At 39.3% G+C, this 19,655-nt stretch overlaps 1 protein-coding gene across 2 annotated transcripts in view; it reads right to left on the reverse strand.

The window, feature by feature from the left end:
• LAMA3 (laminin subunit alpha 3) overlaps positions 1-19,655 on the reverse strand; it is a 253,780-nt gene that overhangs the window by 48,122 nt on the left and 186,003 nt on the right. For both annotated transcript variants that reach the window (XM_046670883.1, XM_046670884.1), the window contains 4 exons: positions 17,070-17,150; positions 7,909-8,015; positions 5,480-5,530; positions 4,434-4,585 (listed from right to left, as the gene is read on the reverse strand). In XM_046670883.1, the coding sequence (XP_046526839.1) occupies positions 4,434-4,585; positions 5,480-5,530; positions 7,909-8,015; positions 17,070-17,150 (391 nt within the window). The remainder of the gene's footprint in view (positions 1-4,433; positions 4,586-5,479; positions 5,531-7,908; positions 8,016-17,069; positions 17,151-19,655) is intronic.

Consider the following 19,655-nt stretch of genomic DNA (forward strand, 5'->3'; position numbering starts at 1 on the left):
GAAATTTGGAGTAAGTCCCATCAACTTGGTAAACCTGGTGATGATATGAACAGATTCATTTAGCGAGACCAATGCTGGTCCACAAAAAAAAAAATATGGTTCTTTGAAATAGGCTGCATGAAGAATCTACTTTCTGATCTAAGTTGTGATATGGCTCTAAAAGAAGGTAGCAAAATTTAAAAACGTAACAAGACAAGAGATACTTTACTTGAATTAATGACCTGCCCTTATAGAAATGAAGGTGATACCACTTATCTGACGTTAATTTCCAGATTCTACAATAAATTCAGCTGCTGTTAACTTATATTTAACTTTATTCCTAAAAGCAGAGCCTATGGCTACTTTACTGAAGGAACCATTAGATTCAAAGAATTTTAGAGCAGAAAGGGAATTCAGAGATCTTTTAACTGAACACCCTCATGTTACCAATGAGACAATGGAAGGCCAAAGAAGGTGGGTGACTTGTCCTAGCCGTGGCTGTATAGCTGATCAGTGATTGCTTCAGGACCAAAATCCAGGCCCCTTGATATTTTTGGGCACTAAACTGCCTCATTACTTTTAGAGGGTGACATCCTGTACATAATATCTAGAACAGTGATTATTTTCAAATTTTTGGAAAAGACTGGTTAATACCTTGAAAAAACTTACCAAAAAAAGCAATACTTCAATTTATGTGTGAGAGCTGTGTTGCGTAAGAGAACACAGGTTTACAGCTCAGGCTCAAACCCTAGGCCCACCACTTAGTGGACACACCTCATGGAGCCTTATCTCCTTCATCAGTAAATTAGGGGTTATAATATTAAGCTTCTGGGTTGTTTTTGATGATAAGTGGGCTAATGTATTATAAACTGTCATGTACACATGAGCATTCAAAAATGTTAGTTTCCTTTTCATACTATTCCTACTGAATTTTCACAGTGTTTGTGTGATATTGCAAGAAGATGGTTCTATTTTAATTTTACTGTGGGAAAACTGGGGCACATCATTCTGTAGAACGTTCGTTGAACATCTGGATAAGACGTGTAGTGGGTAAAGCATAGCCTTTAGAAATTGATCTTGGTTCTAGAGCCACCATGTACTAGCTGTGTGATTTTAGGCAAGTTGCTTAGCTTTTGCATGCCTGTTAAATGAAAATAACACTAACTTCCTCATAGGATGTTGTGAGACTTAAGTAAAGCACTTAGCACACAGTGTGGCACATAGAACGGGCACCAAAATGTTGGTTCCCTTTCCTTTGCTGGAGAAGTACCGGCTTGTACTGATGACATCAAAGTAACTCAAGTGGCTTCTTTTTCTCTCAAAACATGAAGGCTTTTTCTCCTCTTCCCTCTATATTAAGCCTGTAAACCATGGACTAAAATTATCCTGATGAGATGGAAAGGAGCCATTTTTCTAGCCTTATTTTTTGCTATATGTACTCAGCAATAGCCACTAATGGGTTTAGAATCAGCCCTCATTCCAAAAGCACTTATTAAACCTTCTCCACAGCCTCTTTCACTATGTCTATGTCTATGTTTAGGGCTTATCTTATCCACTGAATTCTTTCATCTCAATGAGTATATTTTTTTCATTCCCATGATGTTTAATTGGATCTTTTCATATCTGCCTCTTCTTGTTTGGTTTCTGGCGTTTTTCAAAATTTCCTAAATTCTTGTTTCTTCTATTGGATGTTATCCTTCAAAGTAATTTTCAGATTGTCCTATTCTCTTCCTTTTATCTGAAGGGAACTCATATCTTCACGGTTGCTTTCTTGGGTGTATTTCCCCTCGCTATTTGTCTATTATGATTTTTGCGGGCTCATTCTGAGCGCGAGCTCTCTCCCCTCTCTGCACTCTCAGTGCCCTGTCCAGGGACCTTATGGTTATCACCACTGCCACCCCAGACCCTCCAGTGCAGGACCAGTTCGTATATTGGCAACGTAGGACTTGCACACCATCTTGATCTTGAGGATGTCACATTCGAGCACAGATCTTGGTTTGCGAATCTTTTTCTGGCTGTAAGGTTGTAACTTTCCTAGGTTCTCATATAGCCATGGCGCAACAATTAGCATCGGGCAGTTTCAAGGGCACTTTTTCACCTTCATTCATGGGCAGAAGAGCTCCCAGTGTCCTCCAGGGAGCCTGACTCTGGCCCTGTGGGATCCTCTCAGCCACTTTCTTTCCAAGTGCACATAGAATATTCTCCCAGAAGGACCATATTCTGAGCTATGAAACAAACCTCAATACATTTAAAAGAATTGGTATCATGTAAAGTATGTTCTCTGACCACCACAACAGAATTCAATTAGAAATCATAACAGAAAATTATCTGGAAAATTTGCAATTTGGAAGTTAAACAACACACTTCTAAGTAATTCAGGGGTCAAAGACATATCACAAGGGAAATTAGAAAATCTTTTGACCTGAATGAAAATGAAAACACAACATTTCAAAACGTGTGGGGTACAGCTAAAGGGAGTGCTTAGGGGGAAATTTATAGCATTGAATCTTTATATTAGAAAGAAGAAAGGTTTTGAATCAGTAAAATAAGCTTTCATCTTAAGCTAGAAAATAAATAGCAAATTCAACTCAAAGCAAGCCGATGCAAGAAGATATATGGATAAGAATAGAAATCAACGAAACTGAAAACAGAATAAAGATGGAGAAAATCAACAAAATAAAAAGATCAATAAAATTAATAAAACTCTGATCAGAATAATCAAGAAAAAAAGAGATTGGACACAAATGAGCAATATCAGAATGAAAGGGCATCGCTACAGGTTTTGCAGATATTAAACAGATAAGGGAAAATCATGAATGATTTTATGTCAATACATTTCATACCTTAGACGAAATGGAAAAATTATTTGAAAGGCACAAATGACCAAATATCACTCAAGAAGAAATAGATAAGCTGAATAGTCCTGTATCTATTTTTTAAAAATTGAATTTCCAAATGGGACTTCATCAGACTAAAGAGCTTCTTCAAGGCAAGGGAAAACAGGATTGAAACAAAAAAACAGCTCACTAATTGGGAAAAAATATTTACAAGCCACTTATCCGACAAAGGGTTAATCTCCATAATATACAAAGAACTCACACTGCTTAACAACAAAAAAACAAACAACCCGATCAAAAAATGGGCAGAGGACATGAACAGACATTTCTCAAAAGAAGATATGAATATGGCCAATAGACACATGAAAAGATGTTCATCATCGCTAATCATCAGGGAAATGCAAATCAAAACTACACTAAGATATCACCTTACACCCGTTAGATTGGCAAAAACATCCAAAACCAAGAGCGACAAATGTTGGAGAGGTTGTGGAGAAAAAGGAACCCTCATACACTGTTGGTGGGAATGCAAACTGGTACAGCCACTATGGAAAACAGTATGGAGATTTCTCAAAAAGTTAAAAATAGAAATACCCTATGACCCAGCCATCCCATTACTGGGTACCTATCCTAAGAACCTGAAATCAGAAATCTCAAGAGTCCGTTGCACCCCTATGTTCATCGCAGCATTATTTACAATAGCCAAGACGTGGAACAACCTACATGCCCAGAAACTGATGATTGGATAAAGAAGATGTGGTATATATACACAATGGAATACTACTCAGCCATAAAAAAAGACAAAATTGGCCCATTCACAGCAACGTGGATGGACCTCGAGGGTATTATGTTAAGCAAAATAAGCCAGTCAGAGAAAGGCGAACTCTATATGACTCCACTCATAGGTGGAAGTTAGAATATTGATAAGGAGATCTGATCAGTGGTTACCAGGGGAAAGGGGGGGGGGGGGGGGGGGGGGCACAAAGGGGGAAGTGGTATACCCACAACATGACTAACAAAAATGTACAACCGAAATCTCACAAGGCTGTAATCTATCATAACATTAATTAAAAAAAGAAAATGTGATATACACAGAATCATGTATGTGACTTTTTGAGACTGGCTTCTTTCACTCACCCGGTCATGTGTTGGGTGTATAAATAAATTGTTCTTTTAAAAAAAAAAATTAAATTTATGCTTTATTAAAAAAACAAACTTTCAAAACTTCCAATAAGAAAACGCCTGACCCACATGGCTTCACTGGAAAATTCTATCAAACATTTAAAGAACAATTAACACCAATTTTACATAAATCTATTTTTGAGTCTTCTGAAGGCAAGATACTGAGCTAAAGACTCTGTAAGAAAAATTAGCACAGAAACACTCAGTAGGTAAAGCATTTCGCTTAGAAATGTTAGTTTCTTGTGTTCACTAGTACTTTCCACCAGTAAAAAGGAAATCTTCACTTAGATCAGAGGACAGAGGAAAGCCCCTCTGAGCCTCAAACGGAGTCAGTCTCTCTCCTTTTCCTGCTTGAGGAGCACTCATTCAAGCAGCATCTATCCACCAAATCTCTACTCTGAGCCAGCCATTGTGCTGGACCCCCAGAGTATTTACCCTCAGGTCCTTGGTCTGGGTCTCCAAGTGCCTCATGTGCTCCAGAGTGCTTGCGCTGGCACTCAGGCCCTGCAGCTGAGACTTGACTAGGCGGAGCTCACCCTCCATGGTGGCCAGGTCATTCAAGAGTGTCATCACACAGCTGTCACAATCTGTAGGGGCCACAATCAAAGGCAAACGTGCTGTGGGCTGAAGCCACAGGAATGCAAACAGAGCACAGGGCTGCACAACCCAGTTACTATGCACATAGGTCATCACAGGCAATAATTACCATCCTGGACTTCTCTGGGAGGGATGCAGATGTTGAAAAAGGGAGATCTCTAGTCAAGGAGTATTTTAGAAAGAACTCGTGGAGTGGGGGAAATGGACGAAGGGGATCAAAAGGTATAAACTTTCAGTTATCAGAAAAATAAGTTCTCATGATGTAATGAACAGCATGGTGACTGTAGTTAACAACATTGTATTGTATACTTGAAAGTTGCTAAGAAAGTAGATCTTAAAAGTTCTCATCATAAGAAAAGAATTTGTAATTATGTAAGATGATGGATGTTAACAAAACATTGTGATAATCATTTTGCAAAATATATATATATATATCAAATCATTATGTTGTACATCTTAAACTGATACAATGTTGTATGTAAATTATATTTCAACAAAACTGCCAAAAAATGGTGATTCTATGCAACTTGTTGCTTATTTTGTATGTGGGAAAAATAGTAATAAATAGCTTTTATTTATTGAGTGCTTGCTATTCACCAGGCATTATAATAAGGGACCTACAGGAATTTTTCCAACTCTATGAGGTTGGTATATTTATTATGTCCATTTTACAAATGATAAAACTCAGGCTTAGAGAAGTAAGGTCACTTGCCCAAGGTCATACACCTATTAATTGACAGGCTGGATTTGACCCTAAGTAGTCCCCTTCCATCTCCTCCCACTACCGTTTTCTCAGCCTGGAAACTGCATGTCCCAGCATGGGGCTCACAGATTTTAAACTAAACCCCACAACTTGGGAAGGAGGGGGCACTTTCTTATCTCACCATCACATTCTTCTCCAGGGCCATCATCTTTGGGTTCTTGGTTTATGCAGTCTGAAACGAGGAATAACCAAAGAAGATATTGTTATTAAAACTCCTCTTCATCTGCTCTTTAACATGGCTTTTAGAAAAGCTGGTTTTTGGAATATTTTAGTCACTCAACTATCCAGCATTGTTGGCTCTTCCATTTTTCCTCCCTCACCTGAGCCATTGCTCAGGGAGCTTCCTCAACCCCCAGCAGTCTTGCTGCAGGAACTTCTCTTCTGGCCTCTTTGATTATAAAGTCACTTCCTTCTCTATAAAGGGTCATGGCATCCCAATGAAATTAAAACTCCTAATTGTTAGTATTAAGGCTTTTTTTGATAGCTTCCTATAAAACTGTTGATGTCTCTTGGAATGTCATTCAAGAACATTCAATAAACATTCATCGAACACCTTCAAGCATCCATTGTGTGCCATGGCCCTGTGCTAGGTGCAGGAAGTACAAAGATATCAAGACAAAAATCACTGCAGTTCTGTGGTTTAATGGTCCCATGGGGCAAGGAGACAAATTATACAACAGTGTGACAGATACTGTGAGAGAGAGATACGCATACAATGTCAGTGGACCCCTATCTCCAACTACCACAGATATCAGCTGAATTTTGAAGTTCTCAGCTACAGTCAGGAAAGCCCACTGGTCATCCTTGGATATTCTTTACTCCTTCCACTTCTACTCTTTTTCCCCATACTATGTATCCTTACACTGAAATGCCCTCTCCCTTCCCTCTGAAAAATAGTCTAACTTCACCACATGAAATCTCTAGGCTTGAAGTTTCCCTGGACATGCTATAAAGAGGCTTTCATGATTGTTCTTCTCAGTGACAGGCAATATTCCACACTCTGTGTGCATATATATATATTTTAAACTTTTAATTGTAAAAAAAATAATCTAAGTTCACGATGGAAATTTTTGGACAATAAGAAAAATAAGGTGAACACATCACTCTTGATCTTACCACTCAATGTCTCCTTTCTATATATTTGTATATGTTTTAATTTATCATATATAATCATAGTTTGCTCTTACTCATCCTTTTTAAAAGATCTTTTACTCATTCTTATATGTATATATAGTTGTGTCACTTTTATTTCCTCAATTAGGCTGTAAATACCTGTGGCCAGGAAACATGGTTTTATTTCCCTCACAATCTCCCACAGCGCCTAGAACAGTCTATGGGGGTCTTGGCTTATGTAGATGATTGATTTATCAGTGCAATTTTCTCAACAAGTTTGAGTTTTGACCACCAAGGATTCTATACACTATTGATTGAAAGTAAAAGAAAGAATGAAAAAGAGGGAAAAAGGCTCATAGGAACAAACAAGTCTCATGTGTGAGGATTTTCTTCCATTTTTAAAACGAATAGTTATCATCCCCATTTCAGGTTGTTTATTTTTGTTATTAGAGTAAGGGAAGAGAGGGTTGAAAAGGCATTAATTTCATTAATACTCTGCGTGTGATGTTGAAGCTTCTCCTTGAATACCTCCACTGACAGTAGAACTCATCCAGATGGGCTAGAATTGGCCCATCATTTCCAGCTGTTGAGGACATTTTGAATTCTAAATGTGTCAGAGGAGGCATTTGCTATCTCTCCCAAGTTTGCCATCTGATAAGTGGGTGAGCATGCCTTCTATATTTCCGTTCAAGTCAACAATGTTGAGCAGGATGGAGTCAAGATGAAGCTCCAAGGCAGGACAATAGATACCTTGTTCTAGACTGGTAATAACCCATTTACTCTGCATTCCTTTGGAAACAGTCACTTGACCAATCTAAGGCACACATCCAGGGTTTAGTTCTTCATCTTGTCCATAACAATAAGATGAGAGCTTTTATCTAAGGATTTGGCATTACACTATATTAATGGCATTTTCTTGATAAATCACATTGATATTCTCTGTCAGAGAAGGAAGAAGACAGTCTTCCTTTTTTGTCGAAGTTGTTCCTAAGGAACCCATCCTAACTCCCAGCAATAGTCTTTTCCTTGGTATGTAAAATCCATCTCAATTATAACACCCATATCCTAGAACATTATTGCTATTAGAGAAAGAGTACTCTGACTTCTTCAGATATACACATGAAGAGAGCTGACGTGAAAGCTTATAATGTCAAAGGGAGATTTTAGCAAAATCACCATAATAGAGCCTGAAGTTAATTTGGCCATTAGCTAAGTTTTAAAAACAATTTTACTTTTTAAAAAAAATCTACTTGAACTAAGTTATTCACCAAAGCTGTAATTACTACCTAAGCATTCCCAAGGTTGTCAAAACAAGAGGACAATTTGTTAGCTGGAACCCTGTCTTATGCTTCCTGAAAACATTTGCTTGGGTTTTTCGCCTGCTATTTGACACCAGTTTGATAAATGCAGGTTAAGAGATGCATGAGTGGATCTTACCTCCAGTCACGGGGTCACAACTGCCCAAGTGGCCATTGTTGTTACAGTTGCATGGTTGGCAGCTTCCTCCAAATTTCTGGGGGTTTCCGAAATATCCCGGTGCACACCTGCACAGAATACGGAAAGAGACGAGAAACATCCAAAGAACTCATGATTAATTCCACTCAATTTTCTCAACCTCTAGCCTTCTGTTTTGCATATTGTAACTCTATGGGAGGAAGGGCTGACATAGATTTGCAGAGTGACTGTGTCTCAGTCCAGGGATGTTCATGACTTGAACGAGAACGGTGAGAGCGGGAGGCAGGCAGAGATTGCTCTCTCTCTCCCTGACACCCAGGACGACAGGATTCTCAATTATCCCTATAGCCGAATTCAGACGAACGAATTGCACACTGGAGCCAGTGGTGTGACCAATATGGAAATCAAGGGTGGCTGAATTTTATGCAAGAGTTATGTTCTTGAAAATATCACACAATTAAATATTCCTTAACTTATGGCTAATTTCCTCAAAGAAAACAATTTAAAGTAAAATTCATATAATTTCAAATTTCCGCATAAAGGGGGATTTTATTAATATTTCCTATTGTACTATTTCAAGTCTGCATAATCATATTTACGTGTATGTGCACAGACTGCTGCAGTGATGTATATATATATAACGGGCTTAAACAACTGAGAGCAGCTACCGCAGCTAATGTTGGCCTAGAGACTTTATTATTCTAGATAATTGAGTGATGAGAACTCAGTTCTTTATTTACAAGTTAAAAGATCATATTTCCTTGATTCTGAGTTTCTGTTTTTTAAAAACTAAAACAAACACATGTTAATGTTTCTGGAATTGGGATGTAAACTAAAATATTTCCGCCCATTAGCAAAGTTCCACTCTCACTCTACCCTCCACAAGTTGTTACTAAATCGATGTGTGTCGTGTATAATCATCAACGGAATTGACAGAATCAAGGAAACAGAATATTTGACTCTCTTCCCCAGATTTAACCTTTGTATCAAAGAACTGCTTGGCAATTTTCATATGCTGGTGATACAGTGCAAAGATTACAGGTTTTGAATCCACAAGATCTGGCTGGGTCCCTGCTTCCACCACATACTATGTAATCTTGGGCTGTTATCCCCATCCCCTCAAGCTTCTGTTTCTTCGTCTTTTCCTCCCATGAACACGTAAGCTCCATGAGGGCATGAATTTTTTGGCTGTCTCCTTACTGATATATCCCTAGCAAGTGGGACAGTGCCTGGGCCCATATTAGGTGCCAGATAAATGTATGCCAAATGAATAAATGAATATATAATTGTGCTAACAATACCTATTTTGGTTGATGGATATGATATAAAAGATAAGGTAGTAAAGAATCTAATACAATGCCTGCACATAATAGAATAAAAGATAGCTACCATTTTAAGACATGATGACATATTCATATGTATATTGTATGTATGTATAATTTGTATCATTTGTAATTACGACATTTCAGAAAGTAGATGGGAAGCAGAAAACCCATGCATTGCCTAATTATCAAGACGGTAACTAAGCTGAGGTGGCTTATCTAAGTCTACCAAGCAGGTTGGTAATATACTAATAACATGGCTTTACTTTAGGTGACCAGCCCTGTATTCTACCTAATAAACCATGTTACACAAAAGATCTAGGTTTAAAATACTTTATTCTTTGATGTCTCATGCACATCTAAACTTTCCAAGCAAATGATACACAATGACAAAACATATTAAAATTACATAAATATTCAGGAAATTTGATTTGCTTCTTCCTTACTCCTGCACAGAAGTAGTTACCAATTACAGGAAATAACTGGTTCTCTCATTCTTATTTCATGGTAGTGGCTAAACACAATGGACTAAAGTCAAACTTTCTGATTTCATAGTAACCTCGCTGCAACAAACAGAGAGAACACGTTTGTCATCTGTGGCTCTGGGTGGAAAACGTGCCCCAGAGCACGCTGTGCGCTGAGAAGCCTGTCTTACTCACTCCCCAAGCTTGGCTGCTCCCTGCTCTGCCCAGCTACCTCTCGCATCTATTCTCACTTTTCCCTCTACGTTGTCCTTGTATTTATCATTGCATAGTTAACAACCAGTGCCGGGAATGACGCCTGGCGGCCGGGCACAGAGTGGGTGCTCAATAACTGCTTAACAAATGAAAAATTTTGACATTAAAATGCCATTTACTTGTGAACAAGTTTTTTAAAAAAAAATTTAAGGAACAATAGCTTGCTTTCTTCTGACATCAAGTCTAACAAACATAAGCAGAGAGGACTGTTAATTAAGTATTTCTCTTTTCAAATCAGCAGCCTGCCAATGGATGTCTCATCTAGCCTGTTGGTGTCTTCCACTTCATTGTTTATGAAGGACTCTAAGGAGGATTAAATTAGGATGCCTCTCCCAGGTGGGAGGCCCACAGCTTTTAAATCATAGAGCTGGAAGACCTTTGCAATCTCTGCTCGCCACTCCACTCAGCCTTTCTGTCTCAGTAGAGCTGCCCTTTCCGTCCCTCACCCTTCAAGGCTGGTTGGATGTCCCTCCAACTATGGCCTGACTTAGCCCAGTGATGTTTTCTCTCACTAGTTTAACAGCTCCTTTGTATGTCTGTCCCCTACTAGACTGCAAAACCCTTGAGGGCAGTCTGTGCTCTGGTTGATGACGTGTTTCAAATGCTTAGCATGGTGCCAGGCATATATGAGGCTCTCCATACATCTGTCATTGAAAGAAAGAATGAACAATAGATGTGAGGCAAGTGTGGGCAATGTTCCTCTTGCTGAAATGGGAAACAGAACCTTGAATTGCTCCTTTTTACCACAGGTCAGTGCCCAGAGCCTTAGCTGAGGCTCGGAGTTCCCCATCATTACGCGGTCCTCCCTTCCATGCAGGGCAGGTATCCTCCAGGCCCTTGGGCTTTCTTGAATTACTTTCCTGACCTGAGCCACCTTCCACTTCCACCTTCCAGCTCCACTGGGTTCTAGGCATCCCTTCGACATACCTAAGTCCCACCTTGTCCATAAAATGTTTCAAATAATCCGAGTCTAGAGTGGCCCTGCTTTATTATGAAATCCAGTTGAATTAATTTTCTCTTTTTTTGAAATTGGGTTAAACTCTTCTAAAGTTTATCCATAAAAATAATATGCTGGAATGATCAAAGAAAAACTTTAAATAAGGGTTATGACGGGAGCCTTGCTCGACCAAATATTCGAGGATATTTTATACTTTCAGGAATGATACGGAATTGATAATGGCCACAACAACCAACTAAAAATATAGAAACAAATCCAAGATTATATAGAAATTTTGTATATACACATTTAGCTTCAGTGAATTCAACTAAACGTACCTGTCAAAGAAAGAGCAGGAGAGCAAGAGAGCATGAGATAAGAGAGGAAAACACATCTGGAGAGTCGTCCCCATTCACTCAATGAGCACACATCCTGCAGTGAGCACGACACGAGGGATGTGAATCTGCTATTCCCCCCGTTGGTCTAGTTTCCTTGTGCCTCTCCTGTGTGAACATCTTACCCTACTGAGTGTGGTTCTGAGGTATAACCAAATATTATGTGTATTTCATGCAACCTGGCCCCTGGATTATTGAGAGATGGGATACTGAGATAGTTAAGGTTATCTGAACTCTGGTCAATCTTTGCCGTACATGCTGACCCTAAATCCATCTTGCCATACGAGATGCAACACCTCCAGAAACATAGATTCCAAATTTCACCAACAGGAAGATTTGAATGTAATAAATAAAGCCATAAAAATCCTAAAAGAAAATATACATAGGCATTTACATAACCTCTAAGCATGACACTAATGGCTGAAACCCTAAAGGACAAAATAGATACAAATATAGTAAAACTTAACTGTTGCATATGTAGGATCGACTAAAACTAAACCAAAAAACATACAAAAAAAGAAAACCAAGAAGAATATTTGCAACATATAGTATGAAGGGTTAATTTCCTCTAAAAGAATTTGTACAAATCAATGAAAATATAAAAGAACATTCCACTAGAAAACAATGTGTAAAAGACTTGGAAAGCAATTCAAAAACTAAAATTTACAAATGGTCAATAAGCACAAGAAAAAAAAATCCAATCTGATTATTAAACAAAGAAATGTAAATTAAAATGACATACAATGTTCCCCTATCAAATTGGCAAATATTTTAAAAATTGATCATTTTTAGTATCCACTGGTGGCAGGCAGTGGTTCTTTTGATGCTAGTAGGAATGTAAATGATACAACTTTTCTGGAGGGCAATTTTGCAAAACATATCAAAACTCTCTAAAATTTACTTATGCTTTGACCCAAGGGATCCACTTCTATACTTACATCTTGAGGATTTATGTACAGAAATATTTAGCTAAAAGGATTTGCTTTTAATGCCACTTTGAATGGAAAATGTAAACCTATCTCAAAGACCAATAGTAAGGGATTATGGAACTTCAGTGGAACTTCTGGGTCCTGACATGACGTTATCAAAGAATACTTATGGACACCGAAAGATACCACTAACATACTATTAGATGAGAAAACAAGTCAAAACAGAACGTAAAACAGCAATCTACTTTTGTTTTTAAGAAAAAGTCTGTGCACATAGAAATGATCTATAAGAATATACAACAACTTGGAGATATCAACATGGCAGCATGACAGGATCCCTTTGTCTCTCCCCTTCAATCTACAGCAAGTAAAACATCCATAACCCAACAAAGGTTACATTACAGTGTCTCACCAGGACACTGGAGAGAGCCACATATCAGTACGTATGAGGTAAGGAGTGGATTGGAGCACACAGAGGAGGCGAAACAAGGCAGAGCCCAGGACCCTGGACCCCCCACTGTGGTGTCTGAGCCAGCTGCCCTTAGCCCCAGAGAACTCGGTGGGCAGCAGTGGAGGTGTGTGTACAACTCTGGCCAGCCAGCTGTGGCAGCACCTGTGGCCACGGGGAGTGGAGCAGCAGTGGAGGTGAAGCTCTGTGATCTCAGGCCCCCAGCAGCTACTCAGAGCCTGGTAGCAGCAGCAGAGGTGCACACAGGACTCCAACATCCCAACTGGAGTGGTGCCTGCAGCCACAAGGTAACAGGCAACAGCAGAGGCAGTGCCCCACAAACCTCTGGTGTACTCTACCAAATATTTAAAAAAGATTTAATACCTATCTTTCTCAAACTCTTCCAAAAAATTAAGGAGGCCAACATTATGCTGATACTAAAACCAGACAAGGACAACACCAAACAAGAAAACTACAGGCCTATATTGCTGATGAACATAGATGCAAAAATCCTCAACAAAAATATTAGCAAATCAAATACAACAATACATAAAAGAATCACACACCACAATCAAGTGGGATTTACTTCAGGGATGCAAGGATGGTTCAACATTTGCAAATCAATCAATGTGATACACCACACTAACAAAATGAAAAATAAAAAAATCACATGATCATCATCTTAGTAGATGTAGAAAAAGCATTTGACAAGAGTCAGCATTCATTTATGACAAAAACTCTCAATAAAATGGGTATAGAAGGAAAGTACCTCAACAAAATAAAGGCTGTATATGACAAACCCACAGCTAACATCATACTCAATGGAGAAAAACTGAAAGCAGAACAGGAACGAGACAAGGACACCCACTCTCATCACTCTTTTTTTTTTTTTTTTTTGCTGAGGAAGATTCACTTTGAGCTAACATCTGTGCCAATCGTCCTCTTTTTGCTTGTAGAAGATTCACCCTGAGCTAACATCTGTGCCAATCCTACTCTTTTTGCTTGTGGAATATTCACCCTGAGCTAACATCTGTGCCAATCTTCCTCTATTTTATTTTGTATGTGGGTCACTGCCACAGCATGGCCACCACTGAGTGGTGTATGGAGGCTCCTGGGAACTGAACCTGGTCCACAGAAGCAGAGTGTGCCAAATTTAACCACTAGGCCATGGGGCCAACCCCTTGCCACTCTTATTCAATGTAGCATTGGAAGTTTTAGTCAGAGCAATTAGGCAAGAAAAACAAATAAAAGGGATCCAAATTGGACAGGAAGAAGAAAAACTGTCACTATTTGCAGATGACATGATTGTATATGTAGAAAACCCTAGAGAATCCACCAAAAAACTATTAAAAATAATAAATGAATACAGTAAAGTTTCAGGGTAGAAAATCAACATAGAAAATTCAATTGTGTGTCTATACACTAACAATGAACTAGCAGAAAGAGAAATCAAGAATACAATCCTATTTACAATTGCAACAAAAAAAATAAAATGCCTAGGAATCAATTTAACCAAGGAGGTGAAAGACCTGTACACTGAAAACTGTAAGACATTGTTGAAAGAAATCAAAGAAGACACAAAGAAATGGAAAGATATTCCATGTTTGTGATTTGGAAGAATTAACATAGTTAAAATGTCCATATTACCTAAAGCAATCTAGAGAGTCAATGCAATCCCTATCAAAATCCCAACATTTTTCATGGAAATACAACAAAGAATCATTTATATGGAACAACAAAAGACCCCAAACAGCCAAAGCAATCCTGAGAAAAAAGAACAAAGCTGGAGGTATCACACTCCCCGATTTCAAAGTATACTACAAAGCTATAATCATCAAAGTAGCATGGTACTGGCAGAAAAACACACCGAGATCAATTTAACAGAATTGAGCGCCCAGAAATAAATGCATACATTTATGGACAGCTAATTTTTGACAAAGGAGCCGAGAACATACAAAGGAGAAAGGAAAGTCTCTTCAATAAATGGTGCTGGGAAAACTGGACAGACACACGCAAAAGAATGAAAGTAGACCATTATCTTATACCATATACAAAAACAGACTCAAAATGCATTAAAGACTTGAACACAAGATCTGAAAGCATAAAAGTCCTTGAAGAAAACATAGGCAGTATGCTCTTTGACATTGGTCTTAGCAGTATCTTTTTGGATATGTCTCCTTAGGCAAGGGAAACAAACAAAATAAACAATTGGGACTATATCAAACTAAAAATCCTCTGCACAGTGAAGGAAACTATCAACAAAACGAAAAGACAACCTAACAACTGGGAGAACATATTTGCAAATCATATATCCGATAAGGGGTCAATATCCAAAATATACAAAGAACTCATACATCAAAAAACCAAACAACCCGATTAAAAAATGGGTAGGGGATCTGAACAGACATTTTTCCAAAGAAGATATACAGATGGCCAACAGGCACATGAAAAGATATTCAACATCAGTAGTTATTAGGAAAATGCAAATCAAAACTACAATGAAATATCACCTCATCCCTATCAGAATGCCAACTATTAAAAAGACAAAAAGGAACAAGTGTTGGAGAGGATGAGGAGAAAAGGGAACCCTCATACACTGCTGGTGGAAACGTAAACTGGGGCAGCCAGTATAGAAAATAGTATGGAAATTCCTCAAAAAATTAAAAATAGAATTACCATATAATCCAGCTATTACACTTCTGGGTATTTATCCAAAGAACATGAAAACAACAATTTGAAAAAGTAACACATACCCCTGTGATCATTGTAGCATTATTCACAACAGCTGAGACTTGGAAAGAACCTAAGTGCCCATTGATGGATGAATGGATAAAGAAGATGTGGTGTATATATATATATATATATATATATATATATACAATAGAATACTATTCAGCCATAAAGAAAGATGAAATCTTGCCGTTTGCAACAACGTGGATGGACCTTGAGGGTATTATGCTACCTAAAAAAGTCAGAGGGAGAAAGCCAAACACCATATATGATTTCACTCATATGTGGAAGATAAAAACAACAACAACAAACACATAGACACAGAGAACAGCTTGGTGGTTACCAGGGGGAAGCAGGGTGGAGGAGGGTGAAAGGGGCAAAGGGGGACATTTGTACGGTGATGGATGGAAACCAGACTTTAGATGGTGAACAGGATGTAGCACACACAGAAGTTGAAATATAATGATGTACACCTACAATTTATATAATGTTATAAACCAATGTGCCCTCAATAAAAAAGAAATTAAAAAAAGAATATACAAGTTTTTGACAGTGGTTTTCTGCAGGTAAAATGATTATGAATAGGCCTGTGGTGAGCGTATGTGAGCATATAGGGCTATTTAGGGGTGTGGTGGGCCTTGTTGGTTCTTTGCTCACCTGTGTTACATCATTTTTATAATAAATATGTATTGACTTTATGATAAAGTTATTTTAAATTAAAAAATATGGTGTCCATATGATTCATTTGTTATACGGTTACTTTCCCAAATAGACATGTGTTATCTCCCTAGCTAGATTGTAAGTACCTTTTACAGTCTTCATAATACTGGGCAGTGCCCTATGCATAGTAGCTAATCACGAAAATTTGTTCATGAAAATACTAAAGCTTGGCTCTGTGGCCCTTTATAATTAAGTATATACTTTCCATTTTGCAACATTTATTCTTTTGTTTCATAAACATGACTGAATATGTATTATATGAACAGTACCATGCTGGGCACTAGGGAGTCAGAAATTAATAAGACACAGACTATCCTGCAAGTGTTCATAAGATCGTGTGGGGATAAAGAGAGAGGTGTGTGTGTGCGTGTCTATGACTATCTAGGGCTGCGGATGTTTGTGTGTATGTAGGCTTATGTAGAGTTGTACACACAGCAAGCAGGGACGTGTGTGGGCTGGGGGGAGGTAGAGCTGTGTATACATGTGGGTTGGAGTATGTAGGGATGAGTTCACACGAGGGGTAGGGGTGTGTTGGGAGAAGGGGTATGTAGGGGTGTGTGTAGGGGAGTGTATACAGCTATGACATACCGGACCTCATTCTCAAATTTCTGAAACACGTTCAAAACAAGAAAGAGAAGGAAGTTAATGATTTATCAAGTGAGCCGTTTTGTGTTTTTCCCAGGAAACCTTTTTCTAGCCTCAGCGAAAACAAACGCCCAGCTCCTAGCACTGAGCTACAACCCTGCTGAGCGCCACCCACAACCCAGTGCCTGCAGCAACCTGCCCACAGAGCCCACCCCCACCTGCTGGATGAGGGGATGGGAAGGGGAGCCACGGGGGAGGGGCGGGGGGCCGGGGGGAGAGGGGCGGGGAGGGGGCGGGGCGGGGATGCGGAGGATCAGGAAGGGGGAGGGGCCGCACCTACCTTTCGCACTGTGTTCCTGTGTATCCAGGTTTGCAGGAACACTTCACGTTTCCCCCAGTCACAACACAGCCGGTGGCAAAACTTGAAGGAAGACAGAAAAAAGCCCCAGTAAGAACATAAATCGATAGGCTTTATTTTCGTTATTTTTGGCCACAGAGAACTGACTTGCATTAAGTGAAAACAGAGACCAAGGGTCTGGCTACTTTTTGTGTGAAGAAAATTTTGCCTATTGAGATTTGTAGAGCTAATGATGAATTATTTCAGCTGACATTGGGCAAATTTTGGTGAAGACACACTGGAGACACTTATTCTGTTTTATTTTTGGCTTGGAGAAAACATTCCTTCCCTTACGTCAGAGCGAAGTAGCTCACTTTGGAAGAGATGATTACAACAGCATTTTTCCAGGAATAACAAGGAAGGAATAAAACAAGCCCAGGCAGAAAAAAGAACAGAGAGTTCTGATTCTTTAAAAAAATTTTCTCCTCGATTATTCTAGTTCTTTTCTATCGGGTGCATGGCTTTCTGGGAAGAAAAGGTGGTGGAGGGTCCAAGCAAGCAACTTCAGAAGGAACTGAGGCACAGAGCATGCTTGATGCCTAGGTATTTCTGTTGGCATAACCAATGATGATTTTTACATTTTTCAAATCAAGTTGTGGAATTTTGATTCCTTTTCTTTTAGTTCTAAACTGGTGTATATTTGAGAAGCTTTAAATTTTTTTTTTTAATAGACAAGATCATGAAAATTCTCTGTTGCCTTGTGAAATGTCTACGTCTGTGCATTGAACATTACACATGGAAATCTGAGGGAAAGTAACTCCATTTATCCTTTGCTGGTGTGGGGACCTGGAAATAGTCACCCCAAGATATGTCTCTTTGGCATGATGATTATTTGAGGCTAGTAACTTTGCAGACAGGATAGAAACTGAAAAGTAGAATTTACTTACCATTTGTAAGAGACATTTACATTGTAAAGGAACTCTCCATCGGTAAAGATATCTCCCTCTCTGTACCAAGAAGGGGAGATGACCCTGTCTCTAGAAACTCTCAATCAATACCAAAGGCAAGGACTTAAATCTGCATTTTATTGTGCTTGTCTGGTAACCTCCTGTAACTGACTTCCCTCCCCCTCCCAACGTTGGCATTTCTTTAAGGATTAAGCATCTTTCCTTAGGCTAGGAACTGATTGCTGCGCTCACCTGTGATCACCCAGCTCACGACAATAGACTTGCCTCCTGCTCCGCCCACCGAGACAGCAGACCCACTATCTGCTGTGTCCATCAAGCACTGTGCTGACAAGGCAATCTTGTGACTATTGTGGGAGGGACATTTCAATCATATGTGAAGTATCCTGTTTGGGGGTATATAACTGCTCTGTGCACCCCACTTCTTCGGTGCCCTTTCTTCCTTCAGGAAGAAAGGTCCCGGGCCATGGTTCCTCATAAAGTTTTGTTTAATTTTCTCTTGCTATTCTGTCTCATGTGAATTTAATTTGTTCTCTGGCGAGATGAACCCACTTTGGATAGAGGAAATGTCTTCCTCCCCTACAGTGATAAGAGAATTCTTATTTGGGAATCTTCTCTTGGCTTACTACATGGATACAAAGTTACACTCTAAAGGGATAGTTCCAAGTTTGTCAGCAGTATTAATATGGCTGGAAGGAGAATCAGATAAAAATAGGGTTTTATTGATAAATCTGAGGAACTGTGTTACTTCACCTGCATAGAAGCTGGAAGCTGACCTTGATAACAATACGCTTTGCAACCAAAGATGTAAAGCTTTTCCGAAGCACCCCGTGGAAATCTCACCGCTTTCTACTCTCCCCAGCTTCTGTTTGAACAAGTCTGGGCTGGTGTCAAGTGACAGATCCCTTTACAAATAAAGTCACAGGACTGGGCAGGTTTAAGGAGTATCAAATACACAGATGGCAAAGCTGGGTGAACATTTCAAATACGCATCTCCAGAAAAGCCACATTTGGGCTAGTGACTTTGGTAATTTTCAGACTTGGCCACTTTCTCTGATACTCAGCTAATATCAATCAGCCTTGGGGTCCACACTTGTTCCAGAGCCTGTGCACTACTGATATTTTATCAGTATCTTCCTGATTTTCAAACCAACTCTTGCTTTACTTAGTAACTTGTTATATTTTGCTTGGACCTACAGTGAACATGTCCTGATGAGCCAGAATATGACAAGTTGCCAAGCCCCAACAGAGCATGGATTACCATGAAAAGAAAATGGTAGCTTTCTACCTACATAATCTGTTGGCCATACTAGAGTCTGAATGACAACTCAGATCACATGACTCTGTGGCTCAGAACTGTCCCATGGCTTCCATTACACTGAGGATAAAGTGCAAGCGCCTTAACACAGCATGCAGGGTCCTACAGGATCTGAACTCTGGCTGCCACACCAACCTCATCTCCTGGCCCTCCCTCCCACACCGAACTCCAGCCAATCTTGCCTTGTTACTGTGGGGACCTGGAAATGGCCACCCCAAAATATGTCTCTTTGGCATGATGATTATTTGAGGCTGGTTTCTTTCCAGACAGGAAAGCAACTGAAAAGTAGAACTTACTTACCCTTTG

Source organism: Equus quagga, chromosome 9 (genome assembly GCF_021613505.1).
Source record: "Equus quagga isolate Etosha38 chromosome 9, UCLA_HA_Equagga_1.0, whole genome shotgun sequence".
Classification (NCBI taxonomy): domain Eukaryota; kingdom Metazoa; phylum Chordata; class Mammalia; order Perissodactyla; family Equidae; genus Equus; species Equus quagga.